Source organism: Canis lupus, chromosome 6, assembly GCF_048164855.1.
Source record: "Canis lupus baileyi chromosome 6, mCanLup2.hap1, whole genome shotgun sequence".
Lineage (NCBI taxonomy): Eukaryota > Metazoa > Chordata > Mammalia > Carnivora > Canidae > Canis > Canis lupus.
Window position 1 is genome coordinate 80,420,277 of NC_132843.1, and position 16,119 is coordinate 80,436,395.

The 16,119-nt window shown below is 40.7% G+C and overlaps 1 protein-coding gene and 1 long non-coding RNA gene across 17 annotated transcripts in view; one reads left to right on the forward strand and one right to left on the reverse strand.

Annotated features, from left to right (window-relative positions):
* PPP1R12B (protein phosphatase 1 regulatory subunit 12B) overlaps positions 1–16,119 on the forward strand; it is a 204,823-nt gene that overhangs the window by 112,335 nt on the left and 76,369 nt on the right. For all 16 annotated transcript variants that reach the window (XM_072831465.1, XM_072831467.1, XM_072831466.1 and 13 more), the window contains 4 exons: positions 5,741–5,944; positions 8,018–8,207; positions 8,298–8,410; positions 9,979–10,020. In XM_072831465.1, the coding sequence (XP_072687566.1) occupies positions 5,741–5,944; positions 8,018–8,207; positions 8,298–8,410; positions 9,979–10,020 (549 nt within the window). The remainder of the gene's footprint in view (positions 1–5,740; positions 5,945–8,017; positions 8,208–8,297; positions 8,411–9,978; positions 10,021–16,119) is intronic.
* On the reverse strand, positions 214–9,997 carry LOC140636018 (uncharacterized). Its single transcript, XR_012033389.1, has 3 exons — positions 9,916–9,997; positions 8,590–8,707; positions 214–446 (listed from the first exon to the last, which is right to left on the reverse strand). It is a non-coding gene; the product is annotated as an uncharacterized lncRNA (long non-coding RNA).

Here is a 16,119-nt window from a genome sequence, read left to right on the forward strand (position 1 = left end):
TTACTCATTCCTTTTGTGTTTACAAAGCTACATTCTTGAGAATCCCTAAAGGAGAAGAGTTTGGCAGTTCCTTAAATTGTTGTATATATTACAGTTACCATGTGACCCATCAGTTCTCCTCTTAGGTATATAGTCGAGAGAAATGAAAATACATGTCCACACAAAAACTTGTACATAGATGTTTATAACAGCATTATTCACAATAGCCTAAATTCCAAATTCAGTGTTATCTTTGAACTCTGGCCAGAGTGGACTTGCTATGTAGACATCCACTACGCATGTGTGGAGTTTGCAAGCTTGCTGTAGGGTTGAATCCTGAGCTCTCAGCAGCAGCAAGGTTTAGCCTTGTGTGGCTAAGTGTGCCTCAGCTATTCTCAGCAGATGTAGCAGTGGTGGGCATAGGCTGAGCCGTCGAGCAGACCAAATAAATTAAGCAGTTAGCATAACTGGGGAAAAAAGAAAACAAATTTCCATTAACAAAGGAATGGATAAACAAAGTATCCATATAATAGAATTTTATTTGGTAATAAAAAGAAGTGCCCTGATACATGCTAATGCTGCAATGTGCATGAACCTTAGGAAAACATGTTAAGTGAAAGAAATCAGAGATGATTCCATTTATCTGAAAATATCCACAATAGGCAAAGCCAAAGAAATAGAAAATAGATTAGAGAGGTATCTGGGTAGTTCAGTCAGATAAGCGTCCAACTCTTGATTTCAGCGCAGGTAATGAGCTCAGGGTCATTCAGCAGGCTCTGTGCTAGACATGGAGCCTACCTAAGATTTTCTCTCTCCGTCTCCTTCTGCCCCTCCCCCCCTCACTCTCACTCTCTCTAAAAAAAGAAAAAGAAAAGAAAATAGATTAGTGGCTGCAGGGGCGGGGAGAGGGAGGAATGGGAGTGACTGCTGATGGATGTGGAGTTTCTTTTTGAGGTGATGAAATATTCTGGAATGAGATGGTGATGATGGTTGCACAGCTCTGAATATGCTAAAACCACGGAACTATACAGGCATACCTCATTGCCCTTCACAGATACTGCTTTTTTTTTTTTTTTTTTTTTTTTTTTTAACAAATTGAAAGTTCAGAGTTCAGTGGGGGATGTCACTGCAGTTGTGGTGGAAATAGCAGGGGGACTAGAATTAGCAGTGGAGCCTGAAGATGGGACTGAATGGCTACAGTGTCACGGTCAAACATAAACAGGTGAGAAGTTGCTTCTTACGGACAAGCAGAAAAAGTTGTTTCTTGAGATGGAACCTGCTCCTGGTGAAGATGCTGTGAAGATTGTTGAAATGATGACAAAGAATTTAGAATATTATGTAAACTTAGTTGATAAAGAAGTGGCAGGGTTTGAGAGGATTGACTCCAGTTTTGAAAGCAGTTCTGTGGGTGTAAAATGCTGTCAAACAGCATCGTATACGCTATCAAGAAATTGTTCATGAAAGCAAGAATCAAGCAATGTGGCACATTTTCTTCATTGTGGTTGCATTGTAAGAAATTGCCACAGCCACCCTTATCAGTCAGCAGCCATTAACATAAAGGCAGGATCCTCCACCAGCAAAAAGACAATGACTCCCTGAGATCTCAGATGATGGCTAGCATTTTTTAGCAGTAAAGTATTTTTTAATTAAAGTGTGTACATTGTTGTTTGGACATAATGCTATTGCACACGTAATAGACCACCGCATAGTGTAAGCATAACTTTTATGTGTACCAGGAAACCAAAAAACTTATATTTGCGATCACTATATTGTGATACGCACTTTATCATGGTGGTCTGGAACCAGACCCTCAGTATCTCTGAGTATGCCTATACTTTAGAAGGGTAGTTTTTATAATATGGGAGTTAGGTTTCAATAAAGTTATCTATTTTAAAGATTTATTTGTTTATTAGAGAGAGTGTGTGTACATGCACAGGGTGGAGGAAGGAGCAGAGGGAGAGGAAGAGAAAGAATGTTAAGCAGACTCCCTGCTGAGCCCAGAGCTTGATCTCAGGACCCTGAGGTCATGACCTGAGCCAAAAGCAAGAGTTGGACACTGAACCAGCTGAGCCACTCAGCTGCTCCTTCAATAAAGATTTTCTTTTTTTTTTTTAGAATTTGTTACCTTTACTTTTAATGTAATTTAATTATAAGTTTATAAAATTTATTTATTGTTTTATTGAAGTATAGTTGCCATATAATGTTATATTAGTTACAATCTCACCTCTGGTAACCACAAGTTTTTTTTTTGTTTGTTTTTTGTTTTTGTTTTTGTTTTTGTTTTTTTTTAACCACAAGTTTATTTTCTGTATTTATAGGTCTGTTTCTGCTTTGTTTTTTAATTTTTTATTATTTTTTATTTTTTTATAGATCTGCCTTATCCTTTTACTTTTTAAAATTTTATTTCAATTCAGGTTCAGGATCCCTGGGTAGCTCAGTGTCTGAGCATCTGCCTTCGGCCCAGGGCGTAACCCTGGGGTCCTGGGATCGAGTCCCACATCCGGCTCCCTGCATGGAGCTTGCTTCTCCCTCTGCCTGTGTCTCTGCCCCTTTCTCTGTGTCTCTCATGAATAAATGGATAAAATCTTTAAAATAAAAAAAAAATCCCTAAGGGAGCCATTGAAGTGCAGAAGAGTCTGATATAACCTGCGTTTATAAAAATATTTTTTATATAACACGTATTTTTTATATAACATTTATTATATGTTATATATACATATACACTCTCCATGCCCAGTGTGGAGCCCAGTACGGGACTTAAATTCATGACTTTGAGATCAAGACCTGAGCTGAGATCAAGAGTCGGAGGCTATGGGGCACCTGGATGGCTCAGTCACTCTCTCTCCCTCTAAAAAAAAAAATAATAATAAATAATAAATAAAAGTTGGACACTTAACAGATGCCCCGATCTGTGTTATATTTTGCAAAAATCACCATGCAGAGAATTGATGGGAGTGGTCGGCAAAAGTATGTTTGTCAAGGCAGGAAACAAGAAGACCTGTTAGGAGGCTGTCACAGTAGTCCAAGCTAGGAGGACAAGACCACGAACTCAGTCGGGATGCAATGGCAAGGAGACGGGAGAGAAAGCTGTGACTTGGCATTAAGGAGGTGGAGGATCGGGGATCCCTGGGTGGCTCAGCGGTTTAGCGCCTGCCTTCAGCCTGGGCCTGGTCCCCGAGTCCCGGGATCAAGTCCCACGTCGGGCTTCCTGCATGGAGCCTGCTTCTCCCTCAGCCTATCTCTGCCTCTCTCTCTCTCTGTGTCTCTCATGAATAAATAAAGAAAATATTTTTTTTTAATTTAAAAAAAATTTTTTAAATTTATTTATGATAGTCACAGAGAGAGAGAGAGAGGCAGAGACATAGGCAGAGGGAGAAGCAGGCTCCATGCACCGGGAGCCCGATGTGGGATTCGATCCCGGCACTCCAGGATCGCGCCCTGGGCCAAAGGCAGGAGCCAAACCGCTTCGCCACCCAGGGATCCCCAAGAAAATATTTAAAAAAAAATAAAGGCAGAGGATGATAAGCTGATGAAGCACAATTAAAAGGAGCAGCCAGAGAGATGAAAGGTAAACCAGGAAATAGCATAGGAGTACATGAAAAATCAGTTTCCAGGTAAAAGCTGAAGGTAACAGTTTTAAATGCTACAGAGGTTAAGCAGGAGAGCTGAGGACTGAAGAAAGGGACTTTATTATTTTTTTTAACTATGTATTTATTTGAGAGAGAGGGAGGGAGCACAAGCAGGGGGAGGGGCAGAGGGAGAGGGAGAGCAGAGTCCACTGAGCAGGGAGCCCGACGTGGGGCTCCATCCCAGGACCCTGGGATCATGACCTGAGCCAAGGGTAGACGCTTAACCACCTGAGCCACCCAGGTGCCCCAGAAAGGGACTTTATAAATAGCCACAAATGTACCCTTTTCTTCCCTTACTTTCCCAAAATAAGTTAAGTGCCCTTCTTTTGTGTTAACTATGATAGCTCTTACTTTGTTTTTACTTGATTATTTCTCTGTTTTCCCCTCTTAGAATGTGGGACCAGGATGGACTATAATTTTTTTAGTTTGGTTTGATTTATTGTGGTAAAATATACATAACATGCAGTTTGCCATTCTAACCATTTTTTAAGTGTACAGTTCAGTGACATTAAGTACATTCACATTATTTTGCAACTATTACCACCATCCATCTCCAGTACATTTTTGATCTTCCCAAAGTGAAACTCTACATATTCAGCAATAATTCCCCCTCCCCACAGCTTCTGGCAACCACCATTTTGCTTCTTATTTCTATGAATTTGACTAATCCAAGTACTTGACACAGGTGGAATCATACAGTGTTTGTCCTTTGGTGACTGGCTTATTTCACTTAACATAATGTCTTCAAGGTTTGTCCATGTGGCATGTGTCAGAATGTCATTCCTTTTAGGGCTGCGTAATATTCCCTTCTCCATGTATTCCATTGTATGGTTAGACCATAGTTTGCTGATTGATTCACCTGCTGATGGACACCTTTTGTCTATTGTGAATAATATTGCTGTGAGCATGGGTGTTCGAACGATCTCTTTGATTCTCTGCTTTTAGTTCTTTTGGGTAAATACTCAGAAGTGGAATTTGCTGGATCACGTTTCTGTCTTAATTACTTAACATTCCATTATACTCATCTGTTTTCTTATGTCTTTTCCATTAGGTTAAAAGGTTCTTGAGTGCAGCAATTATTTATTTGTCTTTGTAGTTCCAATGCTTAAAGACACTTAATAATTTATTAAGAGAATGAGTGAATAAATTTATGAATAGTTAAAACAAGTAATCTTATGTGCTTAACTACCTCCAGCTTCAGAACTTTCTTCTCCTGAGGGCTTGAGCACATAAATGCTCGAGTTAGAGTCCGCTCACTCCAGCCCTAACTCTTTCCCCTCTCTTCTGCAGACGGCTCCCACTTGCTTTTCTTCCATACTGCTGCTCCTAAGAGCCTGAGGGAAATATCAATTGTTGGAATGTCTCTGTGTGACTTTACTGGAGTTACTTAGGAAATCATCTTAGAGGGATGCCCGGGTGGCTCAGTGGTTGGGTGCCTGCCTCTGGCTCAGGTCGTGATCCTGGGATCCGGGATCGAGTCCCATGTCAGGCTCCCTGCATGGAGCCTGCTTCTCCCTCTGCCTGTGTCTCTACCTCTCTCTCTCTCTGTGTCTGTCATGAATAAATAAATAAAATCTTTAAAAAAAAAAAAAAAAGAAATCATCTTAGAGTAAAGCTAGTTTAGTGGTGTCATTCTTGTTGGTTGGTTGGTTGGTTGGTTGGTTGGTTTTTGTTGTTGCTGTTCTAGCCTGCCTCTGAATTTTCACCTTTTTGAGCCTGGTTTTTCTTTTTCTAAGTAAAATCAAGTTTTTCTTATTATCCACTATTCAGAGAATCTCTCTTGGTAACCATTTGCTCTTGGGGAGTATGGAGCTTTCATATAAAGGTACTGAGAACTAAGGGTATGAGAGAAATAAGTCTACAACAGGCAGTCATCAGGGATGCCCTATTTTCTGGAACTCAAATTGGAAAAGCTGAAGCATTACATTTGAAATGTACCTGGACTCAGGCTGGGACTCTGCACACTGAGGTGTTTATTTTAAGCATATCTTTCTTGAAATGGCCTCATACATTTTGGGAGCTTCATTTGGAATTTGATACTATTAGACGTTGAAGGCAGTCTCCCTGCCCATTTATCAAGGGTTATTCAACAGTTAGGGTGAAACTTCCTTGACCTTTTGTCATTTTCCCAGGGTGTGACGCTAACGGACCTTCAAGAAGCAGAAAGGACTTTCAGCCGGTCGAGAGCAGAACGGCAAGCTCAGGAGCAGCCTGGCCAGAAGCCCACAGGCACCGAAGGGCTTGAGGGCAGCTCGGAGAAGCATGAGCCCCCAGCAGTCCCAGCAAAGGAAGCTGGTGAAGGCCGTCAACCCTGGAGCGGGAGTCTGGACGAAGAGGTGAGTCACTTCTGCTGGCACATACTATGCTAAAAACAGGGTCGTGGCCGTGGGGAATGCCTCCTCATGGATAATTGAGGCACAGCACTACGTAGCAGTGGACAGCCAGCGCAGAGAGAGCTCTGTTAACCTCTGTCTGTAGTTGGCAAGCCTGTGTGACTGAAAGAACTCAGAGGATATCTGTCCTTCAGTCATTGTTTTGTGCTTGGAGTTATTTGATGCTTATGTCTTATCCCGTTGAGGTGTTGACATGTAACATGGAATTGACATCTAACTTTTATTAATTTTAGACTATGTACATGATGATTTGATGTATGTACATATTGTGAAATTTTAACCACAAGCTCCATTAACTAAATGTATTCTTTAACTAAAGATATCTTTCGGGATCCCTAGGTGGCGCAGCGGTTTAGCGCCTGCCTTTGGCCCAGGGCACGATCCTGGAGACCGGGATCGAATCCCACGTCGGGCTTCCGGTGCATGGAGCCTGCTTCTCCCTCTGCCTGTGTCTCTGCCTCTCCCTCTCTCTCTGTGTGACTATCATAAATAAATAAATAAATAAAATTAAAAAAAAATTTAAAGATATCTTTCCATTTTAAAGAGAGAGGTTATAGTATAATAAAAACACAAATAGAAATGTGAGGATTTATTGAGTGTCTATTTTATACCAGGCCTTATTTCAACTATTTCATATGCATTAATCCATTTAATCCTCAAAACTCCCCTCTGGGGTCAGTATTATTATTCATATTGTAAATGTGAAGAAATCAGGTCACAGAGAGGTTAAGTAACTTGCCCGGCATTTCACACAGATGACAAGTGGTTAAGCAGGAACTTGCACATAGGCAGTCGGGCTCCCAGAGCACTCTCTCCACCATGATTATATTGTTCTCTAAATCCCTACAAACCTAAGAGTTTACAAAGCAGCACCCCTTAATCCTCTGCCACAAGATGTCACTATTTTTAACCTCCGTTCCCATAAGTGGAGTTGGTAGTTAAAGGTATACGGTAATATTTAGGGTAAACGTAACTCCTAGTTTACCTAAGATGGTTCAAATTACACCTGTTATCTTAGTGTAATTATTGGTAACCATTCATCTTCGCTCTCAGAAGTGTGTCAACTGGGATGATAAATTTTCCCATCACCATAGTCAGAGGTGAAAGGAATCTCCTTGCTCCAGTTCTGAATGGCTAGGCTACATAAACTGAGGTTCCTTTGTTTATTTGTTCTGTCAGCTACTGTTTATTGATTACTTATTACTCGCTACTGTCCTAAGCACCTGATGTACATTATCTTGTATAATCCTCAAAAACCTCTCTGAGGAAGATATTACCCCTATTTTACATAAGAGAAAGCTGAGGCTCAGAGAAGTTAAGTAACTTATTCAAGGCCACACAGCTAGTAAATGCTGAAGCTAGAATTGGAACCAAGTTCTTTATGATTCTAGAGTTTACTATATTTTATTGCTTGTCTTTATAAACAAAAAGTATACAATCTCTACATGTAGTAAGAATTTCTCTATCTGCATCTTCAATAAACCAAGTTAAGGCTTATTGTCATACTCTTTCTCCTTGGGGAGAAAATTCAAGGTGGAAAATGGCAATGTTTTTAAAGTTTCAGTAAGCCTGGTTATGGCAGGTTGGTAGAGTTTTCAGAAATTGGTAGAATGTTCATATTTGGTCTCTGTTTTCAGATAATTCTGTATTATTTCTTCATATTCCCAGGCTTTTTATTTTTCTATATAAACCTTCCCTTTCATTGTTACCTCTTAAAAAGGCCATCATCCTTCTTATTTTCATTCCAGAATCAAAGGGATTTTTATTAACAAGGTTTGTGTTTCCTGGGCTACTACTATCAGCGTGATGGTGTTATCAGAATAGGAATCCAGAAGTTATTTCCTTTCTGGCTAATTAACTAACTTTAGTTCACCTCAGTAGCTATCTATTGTGCATCTACTATTAAGAAGCCTCTTGGTATATTAAAAAAAATAAAGCCCATATTTAATAAGCCTGCTATCCTTATCCGTTGGTTGGACTTGACCTCTACCATCTTATTCTGTGGATTATTTCCAGCCTGTCTATCGTCGCCTGAGGTATACAGCTCAGCCAGACAAATCCACAACACCGGTGTCTCCTTCTGCCTCAAGACCCTCTCTCTACACCAGTTCCCATCTGCTACGGACAAGCAGATCTTCAGTCCCTGACTCTGAGAGCACAGAGACCACCCCAAACACTGCAGTTGCAAAGGAAATGGACAAAAATGGTGTGTAGAGCTTCAGAATATACGGCCTCCCCCCTTAGTGGACATGCCCCCCCAGTCCCTGAGATCACACTTTGTTTTATCTCTGACCAGAGAGTGAAGAAGCAGATGTGGATGATCAGTCCTCTAATAGACTGTCCATCCGTGAGAGGAGGCGGCCCAAGGAGCGACGACGAGGCACAGGCATCAATTTCTGGACAAAAGATGTAAGTGAATTGGTCTGTGCTAGTACATGTCACATTACTCATTAATGCCATCCTTTTTGTTCCTGTGGATGCTGTCCTTTTTGTTGAGTTCAAAAAAAGAGAAAGGGCTCCATGTGGTCCCATGAATCTTGCAGATTATCAAGAACTACTACCAAGGAAAGAAAAGAAGAAGGACTCACCTAGGGTGGGGCTCCTTTGGTATATTCTTGGCTGGATGCCTCATGCCTAGAACAGTGCCAGGCATGTAGTAGGCACTCAGGAGATAAGTGGTGAAGAATGAATGAAAAGGCCAGAAATCTACAACAACCATATAAACAAATACAACAAGTGAATAAGCTTGTCAAATATCAGCAATTCTCCCTAATATTCTCAGAAAGTCATGCGGTTGGTTAGTCAACAGTATTATCACATGTAATCAAAAATTCTAACAAAATATTTTAGGAGCATTACAAGAATTTCAGGGAATGTAAAATCTGTTAGTAACACAAGTTCATCTGACTCAGTTTTACTCTTTTGAAGGAAAAAATATATATATAGAACAGATAAACTATGACTTTAAAATAAAGACAGCTATACCAGTGCTTACTAACTGCAAGCACACATTCAGTACTTTAAATCACCCTCTTCTTCTTTACCTATCTCCCTCAACTTTGTTATTGGCATTTTTTTTTTAATTTTTAAAAAGATTTTATTTATTTATTTATTTATTTATTTATTTATTTATTTGCGAGAGAGAGGAGAGAGAGAGAGTATACAAGCAGGGGGTTAGGGCAGAGGGAGAAGCAGACTCTCCATTGAGCAGAGAGCCTGAAGCAGGACTCAATCCCAGGACCCTGGGATCATGACCTGAGCTAAAGGCAGATGCTTAACTGACTGAGCCACCAAGGTGCCCTCATTGCCCTCAATGCCCTCAATTTTGGCATTTTAAAAGTCAAGTGACCAAGAATCAGGAGGTCCTTGGCTACCAGTGACTTTATTTGAAAATTAGATGAACCTTTCAGTGAGACAGAAATGAAACAGTAATAGTCATCTATTAGAAACTATTTTTAAGGGGATCCCTGGGTGGCTCAGCGGTTTAGCGCCTGCCTTTGGCCCAGGACGTGATCCTGGAGTCCCAGGATCGAGTCCCGCATCGGGCTCCCGGCATGGAGCCTGCTTCTCCCTCTGCCTGTGTCTCTGCCTCTCTCTCTCTCTCTCTCTATGTCTATCATAAAATAAATAAATCTTTAAAAAATAAATTAAAAAAACTATTTTTAAGATAAAAGTATCTCATTTTTATAGGACCAAATAGACTGATAACTATTGATAGAGTTGAAATAAAGCCTGTCCTTTCTAAAGATACTCCTTTCCTGCCATGTTTATTTGACATTTTTGATGACAGGCGATGTTCCAGAGCTGTCTGCTTATGGTGGCTGTTAAAAGCATCAGTAACAGAGCATCACTTGGCAGTCAGTTCTCACTGCCCACGTTTGAAATGCCAGGATGCATAATTGATGGGAGCTGACCTTGTTGCTTTCAAGGACGGCTGTGACCATGGTCCTCTTGTTTTTCTCCCTCCTTCCTTTCAGGAAGATGAAACTGATGTCTCTGAAGAAGTAAAAGAAGCACTGGTAAGTGGCAAGCCAGTGAGGCATGTCCCTTTTGCTTCAACCTCTCTCATGTGCATACAATTTTAATAGAAAAGAGCAGGTCCTATGCAGATTTGCAAAGAGGAAGGGTTTGAAGATAGACGTTGCTTCAAGAAATGTGGCAGGTGTTAGTTGATGGTACATTGTCTCAGATGCCATAACAATACCCATGATCTTAAGCAAGTGTCCTGCACTTCTCTATGCCTTCTGCTGATCCCTGACACAGTTCTAGCATCTGCCTGTCTGCTTTTCTCTCTTGTGAATATGTCATTCAATTGTACAAAGTACTTTGAAATTTTTGGAAGAAAAGTGAAGAATGAAACTATTGTTTTTATGATCTGTACTTATATACAGAAAGGGACATAAATGTGAAGCATGTAAACATCACATAATCCATAAGTCACTTATATTTGACTTTGAAATAAGGTTAAACTCTTGACTCTTCTACATCTCAGGCCTGGCATCCAACTTTTTCTCTGTAGCAGATAACCTGGGCCCAGCTTTCCTGATATTCCCGGTTCCTGAAAGCCCCTCAAACATGACAGAAACTTGGTGATTTCCTTATCAGTACTATTTTTTCAGGAAGGCAGGAAGGAATTTCGTTTTGACTAAATGAATTGAAACTACATATGCATTTCTATCGGAGATTATGTAACATGATGCCCTTTTTATATCCTGTAGTTAGTTGAAAGTATGTTCTCGGAATATATTTGAGGGGCTTCTGGGTGGCTCAGTTGGTTAATAGTCCAACTCTTTTTTTTTTTTTTTTTTTTTTCAAGAGGTTGGGGAGAAGTGGAAGGGAAGGGAGAGAGAATCTTAAGTGGGCTTCATACCCAGTGTGGTCTACTTAAAAAAAAAAAAAAAAGTATATTTGATACACCATACTGAAAATCAACAACTCATTCTTAGCAGAGGAAATAGAAATAATACTATATTATGTCATTGACCTGCCTATATTTTAATCAAAATCCAAAGCGATCATAGCAGCCCCGCGGAAGGCAATACCCTGATGATTAGTGCTGACATAGGTGTGAAGTCCCCACCCTTAGTTGAAACTAGGCCACTCACAAAGATGAGCCATGTCAGGTGGAAGTACCACAAAGAGGTTCATGCACATGCAGAAATAACAGCAACTCTTCAGTTCTTCCACTGAAAGGCCGGGAAAGCCTTTTGGAGATGTAAAGAGTGGATGTAGGAAAGTTGCTTTGGGGAATGATGAAATACCTAAAGAGAGAATCTGAATAATAGATTACAGAGAACTGAAATGGACTCTAATCCTTAGAGGTTATAGGAGCCATTGAAATCCATAAAGAGAATGACAACAAGGATGGTGTGGTTGTGACAAAATGTCTTTTGTCAGTGAACATTTGTGTCTCTACCTTTCCAAACCCCTTGGCATGGGAAAATCCTAACATACGGCACCAGGGAAGGAAAGCCAAGGTGTTCCTGAATCAGTCCTTCCAAGAGTATTTCATCTTAGGACCACTGAATTAAAATTATAGAAAAGACTTTTTGTTTGGTGAGGAGGAGCAGAAACTGTTGAGGTTTGATGAGAAAGTGCTTTGTCAAACTGAAAAACACTTCGCTCACCCAGTTCCTTGAGGCATCTGTTAGTGTCTGCCGTGTGTCAAGCAGACTCCAGTGTGAATCTTGAGAAGAATGCACAGTCTGTTATCTCTTGAAGGTAATTTTGAATGTATGCAGGCAAACCAGAATTGGTACAAGGATATCCCAGGTGCCATTCTCCAGCCCTACCACCACGTAGAAGGAAAGACTGGTGACAAGTCAGCACAGGGCGAAGAATCCTTTAAAAGCCTTGTGTTTGCTTGATTCATCACCCCAGTGTATTGCAGTGAGCCACTTATCTGGCCTTCACCATCTCCTCCACTGCAGACTACGTGAGAGGAGCTAGGCCAGCCCAGGTGAGCAACCAGCCCAGCCACGGCCTTGGCCTCGTATGGCTTTTGTTAGATAGGATTACAGCCTTAGCATTACTTAACTGAAGAGGGAAAAAAAACAACAACACTTACCTGTTTTTCTCCCAAGTACCCTCTTCTAACACCAGCAGGCATGATGCCATGATCATCATAGGACCCGCAGAGCAACATGCTGGGCCATGCATAGCCCAGTGTAAGCTGCAGTTCTACTTGAAGACAGTCAGACGTCTCTTAGAACCTGGCTTTCTCCCCACCCCACCCCCAAATGGCCTTCCATCAGGCACAGAATTGCACCAGCCAAGGGAGGGGCGCTCTGTTGAATTAGCACTGCTAGCTAATCAGCGTGGATACTGGTGAGAAGCCAGGACAATTCACTTTCCTTGGTTTTTGATTTAGTAAGACTATATATGCTGTTGACGTCCTGACAGCTCCCTTCTCTTTCTTAGCCAGTTCCTAAAGAATGGTGGTGACATTTTTAAAGTTAACTCTTCCCAAGACTCTGGCATATTTTGTATTTATATATATAAAATATATATATATGACTTACAATCAAACTTCACAGATCTTAAGTGTACTATTTGGTGAGTTTTGACAATTGTATACACCAGTGAAAACAATACTCACATCAAGATATAGAACTTCTCCATCACCTAGAAAAGTTCCCTCATGCCCCCGGCCCTGTCCCAAGAGGCAACCATTGTTCTGATTTCTGTCACCATGCGATTAATATTGCCACTTCTTGAACTTCATATATATGAATCATACAATAATATTTCATTTTAAGAATAGAAAGGAAATTTCAGGGCTGCCCAGGTGGCTCAGCGGTATAGCGCTGCCTGCAGCCCAGGGCGTGATCCTGGAGCCTCGGGATTGAGTCCCACATCAGGCTCCCTGCATAGAGCCTGCTTCTCCCTCTGCCTGTGTCTCTGCCTCTCTCTCTCTCCCTCTCTCCCTTCATCTCTCTCTCTCTCTCAGTCTCTCATGAATAAATAAATAAATAAAATCTTTTAAAAAATACTTTTTAAAAAAAGGAAACTTCAGTGGTTTTTATCTGTATCTTGTGTTTCATTTACGGTTAGCATTAAAATGACTCCAAATAAGTAAAGATTTTGTTTCCTCCTCTTAAAGATTTCAAAAGAAGATTCTTTAACCTCTCACCCATGTATCAATAACAACAGCATGGTTAAGAAGACCTCTTTCTTGTTCAACCTAAATGTCTATTGGTATCCTTGAAATGCAGTTCTCCTTTCTGTACCTGTGCTTGAAGAATGTCACCAGCATTTGTAGAAAGATAAAATTTATTGCCAGGAAGGGCCCATGATGTTTGTTAACAATTATTTGATAGGAGAAAGACCAGTTGTACGTTTCTTTGTCCATGACACCAAGGAATGTTACTTAGAAGCCTGGGGACTTTGCTTAAGCCAAACATACTACATGATTTCAGTCAGAACCCATCCCCATTGGTAAATCCATGAACAGGTGAGACTGGCAATGCATAATTTGATGTCTTAGCACCTCCTTGACAAATGCATTCAAAGCATATGTTAATTATCCACATTAGGTATGTAATAGATACTTTCCAGAAGTCTTAATATATCATTTGTCTTGCTAAGTGAAAAAGAAACTGTATCTAGATCTTAACGTGAGGAAGAAGGGTATTCCAATCATACCTGAAAAACCTTTATATTCAGGAGCGTGTTTGTTTTCTTCACTAGAGGTAATTGTAGAGGTAACTTCTTTACAGTGTTCTGAAGGCACAGTCATAGGTACACTGCGGAAAGTGATGGAAATTTGGCTTCTTTCCATCTCTTTTTCCCTACATCTTTGGCCTCCCTTTCTTTTGCTTAACATTGATTTTTATGTATTGCATCGTTGCTGCTTTCCCCCATTTACTCCTCTGGAGCAGATTGTTTCCTTCGCCAATTCTGTTGTAAAATTAAGTTCATCACTAGAGGGCACAGGCGGTCAATAGAAAAGATGCTGGTGAACAAGAATGATGCCCTAAAGAAGTTGAACAGAAGACAGATTCTTTTGTTTTAAAGGAATTTTTAAAAAGATTTTATTTATTTATTCATGAGAGACACAGAGAGAGGCAGAGACACAGGCAGAGGGAGAAGCAGGCTCCATTCAGGGAGCCCGGTGCAGGATTTGATCCCAGGTCATGACCTGAGCCAAAGGCAGACGCTCAACCACTGAGCTGCCCAGGCACCCTGTTTTAAAGGAATTGTTAAAGAACCCAGTTTAGTGTAGCAAAGTTACTTGCTTCCCAACTTTTGAGAATTTAGAGATAACTTGGGTTAGGGACCTCAATTGACAGTTAAGAAAATTGAGGCCCAAAGAAGTTAAGAAGTATTCAGGGACATGAGAGCTCTGCTAGTTGAATACCCATCCTGTACCCTGCATCAGGCACCTTTTTATTTGATTTTAGTGAAACAGATCTGAAATCAGGGCTTATATCCAGCAGTATTCCCTGTTTATCCATTTGGTTTTTACTTAACAGATTAAATGTTCAAATTGGCTTGCCAGGAGCATCTCACTTCCTTAGTGAAGTAATGTCTTCTTGATTTTATTTTTTTTTATTCATGAGACAGAGAGAGAGACAGGCAGAGGGAGAAGCAGGCTCCATGCAGGGAGCCCGATATGGGACTCGATCCCAGGACCCCGGGATCACACCCTGAGCTGAAGGCAGACACTCAACCACTGAACCACCCAGATGCCCCAGGAATGTCTTCTTGAAAGACAACTAAAAAGCCTACTCTGAGTGTTCAGTTTCACACAGTGGGTAGAATGTCAGCATTCTTTGGTCTTTGATGTAGGTAGGCACTTACATATTACAGGAAGTAAGAATTTCCATACAAAATACTTCCCTTCAGGTAGCACTCATTCTGAACAAAATCACTGAAACCTCACCCTCAATATTAGCAATGTAGTTTTCCCAGTCCAGAATGGAACCAGTAGATCTGGATTGGTAATGACCCATCAAAATGCATTGGTACAGGAGATACTGTTCAGGAATTACTAATTCATGGACATTAAGGTATCTGTCTTAGATAAATGGTGGCATGCTACCGCAGAGATATGTTGGTAAAGTGTTCCAAAAGAAGTAAGCCATTAAATGTAAGATTTTCAAATTAGATAAAAGAGAGAACCATTCAGAAACTTGCTGGCAAAACTTAGTTTTGAACTAAGCTTTAATAGAAAATAAAACTTGGGGGCACCTGGATGGCTCAGTGGTTTAATGCCTGCCTTTGGCCCAGGGCCTGATCCTGGAGACCCAGGATAGAGTCCCACTTCGGGCTCCCCGCCGGGCACCTGCTTCTCCCTCTGCCTGTGTCTCTGCCTCTTTCTCTCTGTGTCTCTCATGAATAAATAAATAAAATCTTAAAAAAAAAAAAAGGCTCTGCTCTTATGGAATTTACATTCTAGTGGAAGATATAGACAAGAAATAAATGTATGAAGTAAATAGTATGTGAAAAGGTGGTAAGTGTTTTTGGAAAGCCCATAAATAGTAGGATAGGAAAGAATCAGAAATGCTTGAGTGGGATAAGAAGTTGACATAGTCAGGATAGACCTTGCTGAAAACACATCATTTGAGCCTAGACTTAAAGGAAGTAAGATGGGGGGCTATGTGGACATATGGGAATAGAGAGTTTAGGCAGTGGGAACAGCGCTTGCAGAGATTTGAGGTGGAAGTGTGCCTGATGTACTTGAGGACCGGTGAAAAGACCAACGTGGTAGAGCAGAATGAGCAGAAGAGCCCAATGGCATAGACTGGTAAGTCCTCTTAGGGGCTGTAGCTTTTGATCTGAATAGCCATTGTAGAGTTTGGAGCAGAAGAGTGAGGTGATTATACTTCTATTTTAAGAAATTACTCTGCCTACTATTTTGAGAATGTGTTCCCGTGGGGTTTGGGTGGAAGTAGGGACATCAGTTAGGAGGCAATTATAATTATCCAGGGAATAACTGATGGTGGTTTGGACCAAAGTGATAGTGGGTAGTAAAGATACTGAGAAGTTTTCAGATTCAGATTCTGATTCTGATTCTGTAGTTTGAAATTGGAACAAGTAAAATTTGCTGCTGGATTGGATATAGGGTGAAAAAGTTAAGGGGCATGGGGAAGTATAGTGATCAAGGTTGACACTGA